The sequence below is a fragment of the Notolepis coatsorum genome (assembly GCF_963971535.1).
Source record: "Notolepis coatsorum genome assembly, chromosome: 1".
In the NCBI taxonomy this organism is placed as follows: domain Eukaryota; kingdom Metazoa; phylum Chordata; class Actinopteri; order Aulopiformes; family Paralepididae; genus Notolepis; species Notolepis coatsorum.
The window spans coordinates 237,143,442-237,154,262 of NC_140165.1; the positions used below are offsets into that span (position 1 = coordinate 237,143,442).

Consider the following 10,821-nt stretch of genomic DNA (forward strand, 5'->3'; position numbering starts at 1 on the left):
CAGTCTTGCAGGTCGTAGGGCATCAGCTCTGATTTGTAAGGTAGTTGTAGATCCTCTGTTTCTCTTTGAATGACGGGTGTTAGGAGCTGGTCAGGGAAGCTTAGGTAGGCAGATGGATGGGTACGTTTTACAGAGGTGTCCCGAGATTGAACTCGACACTCTGTTGGGGTGCGTGATCTATACATCATTGTTCCAAATGGCACCTCAAGACTAATTTATAACAACGGCAAATGCACCGCCTGATGTAAAAATACTTCAAAATCGAGCAGGGGGGAAATAATGGAAAACAATTACAGTATTGTGCACCTACTTTGGAAGGAGATATATTTTTCAAGGAGGTACCGCAGGCCTATTGATCTCCATGGTGCCGAGGTGAAGCAGATTGATTTGTCGTTTGCACGGAAAATACATTTAAAACCGTCCTGTATCGACTTCACTACCAACTAAAACAAACCACAGTGCCAAATTACAGAGATGTCGATTCACACGGGACTAATATCAGATGACCTGTGTTCACCGAAATATGGCAGGTGATTTGCACTGACATTTTTACACAACAAATTACAGACATGGCAAGACTTGCACGGCATTAACCCTGTAATGCCCAAATTAAATTGATATTATCAACTTCAGAGGCCAGAATGTGGGACCTATAAACACATTTACTATCCAATAGCATTGCGAGGCTGACCAAAGGACCAATTGAATAGGTAATTGTGCTCAAAAAATATAAAAAACATTTACAGACTTTTATTAAATAGCTAAGAGTGATGTTGTCATTTTGCAACAGAGGGTCATACAGGGTTAAGCTCACAGACGCTACTACAAAATACCAGGGGTCCCCCAGGTAATACTAGTCCTCCTGTGCGAATAGGACTTTAGATGGAACAAGACGAAAGTCTTTCTCTGGTCTGCATCCCCTTAACAATTGTGTTAAACAGTGTGCAAAGAACAAGAATCTAGAACAGACAGACAGGGAACTTAAAGATGCTGGATGCAGTCTCACACTGGAGATGGTCAGTGATGGGGGTTTGTGGACAGCTGTTGGAGGCAGAGGACCAGCTGTTGGTTTGAGGCAAGGACCCAAGGACCCGGCGCGACACGCCACTTGGTAGCGGCCCGGGTGTGCATATTTTTACTACAATATATGTGGAATTAAAGCCATATTTGTTGCCTGTCGATTGCCGTTTCAGGCGACAAAATCAATTCAGCTGTTCTCGAGTTACATGCCGATATGTGAGGCGTGCGCCAAAGTACACGGCAGACTTTTATTTTTTTTCGAATACCACCCGCGACTCCCGAGGCTCTAGCTCCGTCAATCATTTGGCAATCTCGAAAATTATTGACAGGGTTGTAACCAATGAGTGTGGCTTTCTAATGATACCCCAGCAGGCCACGTGGGGATGAGCGAATCAGGGATATAGGTGAAAAGTCACGAGCAAAAACAGGAAGAGAAAAAAACGCGGAATGCATTGGAGTCTATGAGAAAACTGAAACCTGCCGATTTTTCTTCTTCTCCCAGTTTACCAAAAATCGCTCCTAATCACTCATTTCTGAACAGATTTTTATGAAATTTGGAGATGTACTAATGTACTATACAAGACTTCAGGCTATGGATCCAGGGTGTTTTTTCAGCCATAATTTTCATACCATAATTTCAGCCATAATTTTTTTGGAAATAGACTTTGGGATATTGCAACTCTACAGAAAAATGTGAGTACACAAGATCAAGTTCAACGCAAGTTCAGACCTATGTTACTCTTATTTCATTAGCACTAAAAGTGAATTTTCTTTATTGTATCAGAAACTTCATAATGTTATCTTTCAAGAGACAATGATCATGCAGATTACCTCACGTTGTGTCTATTCTACTAGCATTAACGTTACTAGTACAAACAATCAATAGCGAGTTATATTGATCACACTATGTACGCTAGCCACAAATGCTAACTTTTATAATGGTAAAACGCAATCACATTAGCACGTAAGCTAACAAGCTTAACAAATCAGCTATCTTTTTGTGAGACTAAACTCTCCGGTCTTGGTGGTAAATTGTGTTGATGTTGGTTTTGGTTAATCAATAAATGGGGCAGAATACACAGTGAATGTATCCTTTTTTGCTTATTGCACTTGTTCCTGCTGCAAACAAATAATGAAATCCTATGCGAGGCTAAATAAAGATGACAGTGTTGTGTTTTGTGCAGGATGCTCCAACGTGTGACGCTTCTCTCTTCTGACCAATCAGTGGTCTGCAGTGTTTCACGTCGAGTGTGTGTGCATTTTCTTTCTTTGAAAGGGAGAGACGAGTAGAGCGCTGCGCCAAAGTAAGTCTCATCTCAACCGCGGTGGCTTATAAACTGATGTGAGGGATTGTGAGAAACATCACGATGTCCACTATACGTTTAAAAAGTGTATCGTTTATGAACTGTACCCGATATTTATTTAATATAGTCATATCGCCCACCCCTACTGCCACTCCACAGAGGGACCTGCCACTTCCTGCAGTGAGACGTGCGTCTCCGCGTGTTCCTGCCCAGCATCAGGGCACCTCTGGCAGCACTTCCTGTCATCATCGCCCCCTCCTGGGGCCCATAAAACATTGGCACGTGAGCAACTGGTGGTGCTGAGTCTAAACACCAAAGTCCAGCTTTTCTTTTGCTGGCTTCTCACTTATTTTTCTTGCAAAGCCTCTTGTGGAAGCTGCAACATCAATGAATTTTTTTATTGTGCTATTTTGCAGTCTTGTGAGGGACGGCGATATACTTCCATCATCAGTGCGTATCTTCCATCTTTTGCTTAAGTACAGTACAGTTTTTGTGCTAGTTCAGGCAACAGAGGGGAAAAAAGTGTTTATCCTTCATCGTTAAAAGGTTTTTTCTTTTTGTTTGACAACGTAGATAATTTAGAGGTGGAAAATATAGGAACATGCAGAAAATGCAAGATTGGCCCCATCATCGACTTCCAATTAAAAATATTTAGGTAACGGCAGAATCACTTAAGAGTGTGACCTCCCTGTAATTGGTTGTCTTCAAGTGAGATGAAATTAACAGCGTGGTCAGCGCAGAGCTTACCTCTTCTCGTCGCGGTGCTCGTAGTAGTTGTAGCCCCTGCTCTCCTCGTGCGGCCTCTTGCGTCCCTGCTGCCGCTCCCCTTCCGGCTTCACCTGCGCCGCCTCGTCGGCTTGGTCGGCCGGCGTCTCCGCCTGGCGCTCCTCTGCAGAGGGCTCCTCCCCCTCCTCCTTTTTGATTTTGATTTCTAAAACCATAAGGAGGAATGTCAATATATGTTGTTTATAAGTTTAAAACCATAAGGAGGAATGTCAATATATTCACCATTCATATGTTCTTTAAAACCATAAGGAGGAATGTCAATATATTCACCATTCATATGTTTAAAACCATAAGGAGGAATGTCAATATAATCACCGTTCATACGTTTAAAACCATAAGGAGGAATGTCAATATAATCACTGTTCAATATATTTGTTGTTCATATTTGTTGTTCATACATCAAAAAGCATAAGGAGGAATGATCATATATTCACCGTTCATAAGTTTGCAGAACTTTGAACCGAACATTGAGTAGTGCCGGTAACCATTAAGACATTAACGACAAAGTGGTTTTTTTGTTCTAGGCCAAGCTGTACAATTTCAAAGTTAAATGTCACCTTCTTTGGTCTCAGGCTGGTCCTCTGGTTCCAGTTCAGGTCTGGCATTGTCCTCAACAGTCGCAGCAGTCGCAGGAGTCTCCTTCACATCATGGTCTGCTGCGAAGTCTGGAGCCAGCTGATCCTCACTGGGGCCTTCTGATGATGCCTCATCAGCCTGAGCATCTCCACCTGCATCTTCTTCCTCTTCCTGCTCTCCACTTGGACATTGTTCCTTTATATCTGCATCTTGTTCCATCTCTTCTTCTGCTTCTTCTTCTTCTTCTTCCTTTTCTTCTTCTTCTTCTTCATCTTCGTCTTTTACCTTGGGGACATCTTCACCCATGTCCTCGTCTTCTTCATCATCAATGTCCTCATCTCCTTCTACAGGTGGAAAGAAAACATTTTAGAAATCAAGCTAGCTGTGGTCCATCCTAGCCCCTTTCGTGACTGCTGATGCACGCCTTGCTTTGAATACAGCAGTCACTTGCTCGACCTAACTAGCCATGGGAACATTCACTCTGAAGCACTGGTTATTTACGAACTGTTCGTTCTAAATGTATCACAGAGAAATGTCAAAGGTACTCGCAGTTGCACGAGGGTTTCACACACAAAACCGGGGTGGTTTGAAAGCAACATTTTAAATAATTTTTATAAACTGGTCAACACTGCTCAAAACGGCTTTATTTCCATATTTGGCTGAGCTGTACTGTATTGTACCCATTCTGCAATCTGTTAATAAAGTTTTCACTCAATCAATCAATCCATCCCTGAAAAACATTGATGTAAACTAGCACAATCAGTTTGAAACCAGGGTACATTTCGTTTATGTTGGCTTAACTCAAGACATTGACATTTCACGAAATTATATTTTTTAATTGAGGGGTCCCCGAGAACATTTAGTTGGGACTTGGGATAACGTTACCTTGGATATCGTCTTCATCCTCCTCTCCTGCGCCCAGCTTGCGGGACGCCAGGCCTGCCGGTGGTGCGCCCCCGTCCTCGGCCGGATCGTCGTCCAGAGCCGCGGAGAGCCGCTCCACCAGGTCCGCCTTCAGCCCCTTGGTGTCCAGCCCGCGGCGCTGCAGCTCCTCCTTCAGCTCGTTCACCTTTAACTTCTTCACGTCAACACTCATCGTGTTGTCTTTTCTTTTTGCCGTTAACGATTTCCTTTTCCTGCAGACAAATACATTGATCATTATTAACCTAAACCCAATATAGTGTAGGAATGCAGTAATGATAGCGAAGACGGAGTCGTGTTCCGATGCAAAAACACTATTTTATTACGCACTCTACTGTCGCACAAACACTTCCATTCATCTTTCACTCGTCTCTCTTTAACTACGTCATCCCCCGCTAAGGGTCACGGGAGATGTAGTAAACACCACAATAGGCTAGAACGCCGTGAATTATGTCCCAGTAGCCACTACAATAGTATAGTTTAGCGTTTATGTTCTTTATATTATGTGCCATGTCGAGTGTAGCCTGAAAATGAGCCAAGCGATCAGCAGATGAAACTAACGTTGGGATAGCGGTGCAGCTAACAACGGTCGTTAGCAAGCGAGCTAAGACGTTAGCAGACGGTAGATGTGTGAACTGCCACATAGTCACTTATTTCCGCCATCTAACCTGTATACAAACATGTATTTTAATCTTTATAATTCACCGTAGCAAGATAACGGTCGCGCAAAAGTTACAAAATGGGGATCTTATGCCAATGTTCACCAACAACTTCGTAAGCTATGTATGTAGGTTAGCGGGGCTAAAGTGAGTAAGGTAACCTAGCTTAGTTAGATAACAGCCTAGCTAGCGTGAGCGGAGAACCTTCTCCAACGTGCAAAACGACGAGATGCGAACTCCAATGTTGCACCATGTGCATTTGATTTAGGTTATATGTTAAGATGCATCGAACGTGTACACGTTATGATTAAGAAAAATAGGTTAAAAATAACGATAAGGCCTACCTCCTCCTCACACGAGTTGCGCGGGTCAGCCGTGTTTTAACTGGAGTCTCTCTCTCGGCGCTCCGGGCGGGCGGGATGCGGAACTAGCTGCAGTCACATATTATTCCAATTGCACCTACCGCCCCCTATTGGAATAGGAACACCCTGCATTGTATACAGTTTATCTTCTAACCTCCAAACGTAAAGAGGGTAAATACCATGATGCACCATGAATTGACTCACAATAAACACACAAAATGGCAAAGATGTGCATTCAGAACATATCACTTTTATTTTACATAACGCTAGCTAAACCATTTACACAATTATATGCCATATAGCCTGCAATGTACACAATTTCTAAAGCAGCAAAAGAAATTCCCAGTGTAAATACAACACAATTTGTGAAACTATGTCGAATAGGGTAATGAAGCGGTTATCTTCAAATGAAATAAATTCAAATACATTATATGGCCAATGATTACTGTTTATCACATTTTTATCTGTACTGAAGTGCAAGATACTTTTCCTGGCACAGAGTAGAGTAGCATTAGAAAAGAATACTCGACAATGCCATGTAGATGTGGCCATTTAGGCACACTTCATTGATGTTGCAGAGCCTCTACAAATCACCTTAATTTCCTTTAAGTGCACCGTTTCACCAAACAATAAATCAGAACGATTGAAAAGATCAATGAAATGCAGAGTGACTGTTATAGCAACTTCCAAGTTCCCCGTAGTCTTGTTTTTAATACAGCAAAGTTTGTAATGATAATTAACATGTAGGATCAGCCAGTTAAATACACTATGAATATCATAGCAATCCCCTTTATAAATGGTTGCTCAAACATGACCGGATGACGCCCACAATGCACCCATCTGCTTAGGTCTACTTCTTAAACCCCAACCCCTCAGGCCAGGAGGACACTCAGTGCTTGTGTGTGTGTGTGTGTCTGTGTGTCTGTGTGACGTGTGCGTGCGTGTGTGTGGCAGGGCTGTTATCAGGCTGTACATATGGCAGTGCTACTTTGGTGCAGCCTCCTCCCTCCGTACAGATTAATAAAAGTCCTGTACCACTCATCCCCGGAACCACAGAAATCACTTTTGGGTGGGAGCAGGTAAGGAGTAGAGCAGCCTGTTGACTTCTCTGAGCTGGGCGTCTAGTGTCTCTGTGGCCAGAGTGACCTCTCCTAACTGCTTCTGTAAGTCGCTGATTGTCTCAGTGAGCTCTTCCTCCTTGCGTCGGCCGTTGGCGGCCTGTCTGCTGTACTCTAGCAGCATGCAGCCGCCACCAATGATGAAGATGATCGCCTCTCCCACGAGCTCTGCCCCGAGCTCTGCCGCTGCGTCCTCGTTCAGGGGCTTGATGGTGGAACCCCGAAACCCCATGATGCGCATTTTGGTCCTCATCTCAACCCAGTGGTAAACTGCATGGACAGAGAGCATACGATACAAACACACATTACAATGATGCTTTTATGAGACTATATAATATAAGATAATAATATAATATAAATATAAGAGGATAAGAGAACACTTCATAGCACTGGTTGTAGAGAACATACAAAGGCAAATTGGAATATAAAATAAAAATATAAATATAGTCTACCCATATAACTATGATAGCATGTACAATAGTGCTGTATACCGTGCATATATACATTTATATATTTACAGCATATATATATATATCTATCTGAATATACCAGCATATAATCCTTCTATATACCAATTTATACACCTGCATATAACCCATATAACTCTGTATGATAGATGTACAATAATGCTGTATATATATTTATTATTACCGTATATAGACCATCTGTCCACATCTGTCTGTACATACCTGCATATAATCCCTTTAACATATCTGTAGATACTATATATATAATCTGTACATATCTCTTACCTACTCTTACTAGTTACGCTGCTGGCCAGTATGACTTACTTACTACCATAGTGTCTTTATACCTGCATCATTGTACATAATACTACAACTCTGTACATACATCTGATTAGCACTATAATCATACACAGTAGTACTAATTTATATATTTTATATATAATGTATATATTATATATATAATGTAACAAATTCAGGCAAGGATTCCTATTTATTTACATACTGACATCTACAGGAGTCAGCACTCAGCAGATATACAGATAATATAGACAGATTTATTGTACAGTGAGCAAGTTTGAATGGTAGTATTGTGAGATAAAGTGTCATTTTCTTGTCACTTTAAACACACAAGAAAATTACACTTGGAAGGAAAGGGACACTTTAAGAAAATAACTTGTTGTGATTGTTGTATAGTATAGTTAGTAACAGCAAGTATAGCATAGGGACATAGAAGAAAAACTGCACATTGTATATAGGTATGTACATAGGATCCAGTGCGATTTATTAACATGTCTATTTAATTTACTTGAATCTTGAGATTCGGTGGTGTTGTGAAACTGGCTTGACCTGCTCAAGTAATGATTAGCCTTTGTGTTTGTGAGTAGCCCATACAATACCCAACGAAATGTTGAAACTAATGAATGTATTGTCATATAGAGCAGAATGCAGTGGGGCAAAAGGCACGTTGAAAGCAACCCGCAGGTTACATAGCATAGCCTATATAATGTTCAGTTTCAATGACACACTAGTCCCGCCCACCGTAAATCTGCCTCGATCCAATTGGTAAATTACATCATCCCATGCAAACGATTGGCTCAAAAGCAGAGACGGGTGAATGCCATTGGTTGGTACAGGACGATAACGCCCCCCTCGACTTCATCCAACCTCAAGGTGTCGGGACACTGACATTTTGCTCTCATTCACGACCGTTAGTGTTACTTACTCTGTGCCGGAGGAAGACATACGTAAGTCTTGAAAAACTCGCTCCTTCGGGCCCCTGCCTTTATTCTGTTCGCCACAGGCTTGCTCAACTGTCGTATTCCAAGATAGAGCAGCTTGGCGATGGGGAAGGCACCGACAACCATTTTGGCGGAAACGCTTCGCTCAGGGGCGGGGCGGTGTTACGTAGACATACGTAGTGCGGAAGTACGTGTGACGGATAAGACGTAAAATGAATATTCATGACAAAAGCCAACCGTGCAAAAACACGCCCACCCAATCCACTCTGCCACAAAGCATCGATTTTAAAACGATTTACGAATTTGTTTGTAAAAGTAGACATACTACATTCATGATAAATGTATAGATGTAGCAGTACTGTCTATCTGTATGTCGTGTATGTCATATAATGATGAATTGAAAATGGGGGACCCTGATGTAAACAAGACGAAAGTCTTTCTCTGGTCTGCATCCCCTTAACAAGTATGTATTGAGCCGTACTGTACTGTACCCATTCTGCAATCTGTTAATAAAGTTTTCAATCAATCATATACTCTAAATATGTAATGCAAACGTCTATCGGATTGGACCAGCTGCATAGACATGAAAAGAGTATGTTTTATGTTTGAATTAGCCTACATAACTTGCACATGCAATTAATGTACAATTATTTAACTGTATGCTACTAATATTAACGATAACAACAAAAGTCCGTCGGCCAAAAGATGCTGTTCACCTGTGCCAGCTGTGGTATGATGAACAGCTGGGTCGGGTTACAGTGTGTGGGCTGGACTATGATCCAAAATAACTTCAGTCATTACGCAGCTATGACTGAATGTCTGGAGCTCCCCCAGAAGAGTAAAGCAGAGACAGCTTAACCCGACTTCACAAAAAAGGGACCTGGTTATTACAGGGTTGAGTTTTGCGTCTCAGTGTTGGAACTGAAGAACAAAGGCCTCTTTTTTAAAGGTAAGGACGTTTTTCATTCGAAAGTCTATCCAGCCTTCTCCGAAAGCTCTCCCTGCGCGGAATAGTAATGTATGAAGTGATCAGAGACAAGGATTGTTCTCTATTGTGAACTTCTGCTAATAATATGATTGTATTTCTATTGCCGTGCTCTTTGTTTCAGAATCTTTCAGTGTGTGAAAGTATGGTCAACTATGCACTGTGTTTTCTTTCATGTGTGCACTATGGGTTTCTGGTATTTAATCAAGGAGGCGCTTATAGGGGGTTCTCAAACTAATGAAAATCAGATGTTTTCCTTCCCAGCCTGGCCTGCTTTGTAACCTACACTACCACTTTAGGGATGGAGAAAAGCCCAGACGAACTAGCCCATAGTGTCTCCCAGAGTGGGGCACGCAGGGGGCGTTTAAAGGGGTTGCAGGGGGGCGCCAGCAAAACTATACGGAGTTCAATTTCACTGCAATTGAATTCACTAGAAGTCAGAACAATAACACAATGTGTGAGAATGACAGTATTCAGATCATAGGTCAGTACTCTCCACTCTCCCAACAACATACAGTATTATATATATTGTATTCTTTTTTTTCACAGTTTTTCTTTATTTTCCCTTTTCAACATGAAACAAGACAATACAATACAATAACAATACTAATAAACAAGACATCACAGGACAATAACAGTAATAATAATAATAATAATAATAATAATAATAATAATAATAATAATAATAATAATAATAATAATAATAATAATAATAACGACAATGACAAGACCATCAGTTAAATCAGAATAATGAAAAATAAAATAGTCATGTATAAATTAAATATATAAATTAATAAGAATATATATATATATACATATATATACACACATACATATATATACATGCATATACCCACATGTATGTACCATAAGGCGAGATTACTTGAGCACCCGTCATCTCCAGTATCGACAACCAAGGTCCCTACCCCGTGAGGACCCCAAATCCTGACTATTGTATTCTGTAATAAATCCTAGCCTCATTCTTTCAGCAAACATATTATGATATGAGTCAGTGTCCTTCAGATGGAATCTCACAAATGGGAGCCTATTGTTTACCTATTTGTGGCTCCTTGATCCGAACATTGGGAACTCCACCGCTGGTATGTACACTGAAGTGCAGTCAGTGATCGGAAAGTAATTAACCATTGACAAAACATTCCTTCATGAAATCTATCGCTTCCTCATCTCTAACCCACATCTTCAGATAGCGTAATTGGAGATGGTCAATGAAATTGTAAATCGTAAAAATAGCCTCCGGGTCTACTTGGTGGTAATACACAAGGCTGCCCAGCTGGTTAACCCATAAATGTCATGATGGGAGTTAATCCAGTGCGTTAAGATAAGATAAGATAAGATAAGATATTCCTTTATTGATCCCCTTGGGG

The 10,821-nt window shown here is 41.2% G+C and overlaps 2 protein-coding genes across 2 annotated transcripts in view; both read right to left on the reverse strand.

Annotated features, from left to right (window-relative positions):
- The window catches only part of hnrnpul1 (heterogeneous nuclear ribonucleoprotein U-like 1), a 39,643-nt gene extending 33,967 nt beyond the window's left edge, over window positions 1-5,676 (reverse strand). The window contains exons 1-4 of the mRNA XM_084319578.1: window positions 5,611-5,676; window positions 4,572-4,822; window positions 3,668-4,030; window positions 3,072-3,255 (exon numbers count right to left, since the gene is read on the reverse strand). Of these exons, the coding sequence (XP_084175704.1) occupies window positions 3,072-3,255; window positions 3,668-4,030; window positions 4,572-4,782 (758 nt within the window). The 5' untranslated portion in view covers window positions 4,783-4,822; window positions 5,611-5,676. The remainder of the gene's footprint in view (window positions 1-3,071; window positions 3,256-3,667; window positions 4,031-4,571; window positions 4,823-5,610) is intronic.
- Window positions 5,677-5,880: 204 nt separating this feature from the next.
- opa3 (outer mitochondrial membrane lipid metabolism regulator OPA3) lies at window positions 5,881-8,595 on the reverse strand. Its single transcript, XM_084321022.1, has 2 exons — window positions 8,436-8,595; window positions 5,881-7,016 (listed from the first exon to the last, which is right to left on the reverse strand). The coding sequence occupies exons 1-2, from the start codon at window positions 8,575-8,577 to the stop codon at window positions 6,688-6,690; spliced, it is 471 nt and encodes a 156-aa protein (XP_084177148.1). The 5' UTR covers window positions 8,578-8,595; the 3' UTR covers window positions 5,881-6,687.
- Window positions 8,596-10,821: the final 2,226 nt, after the last annotated feature.

Coding starts and splice junctions, on each gene's coding strand:
- opa3 (XM_084321022.1), bottom strand. CDS start 8,577: ATGGTTGTCGGTGCCTTCCCCATCGCCAAGCTGCTCTATCTTGGAATA. Junction 7,017..8,435: donor ATGTCTTCCTCCGGCACAGA/GTAAGTAACACT, acceptor CTGTCCATGCAG/TTTACCACTGGGTTGAGATG.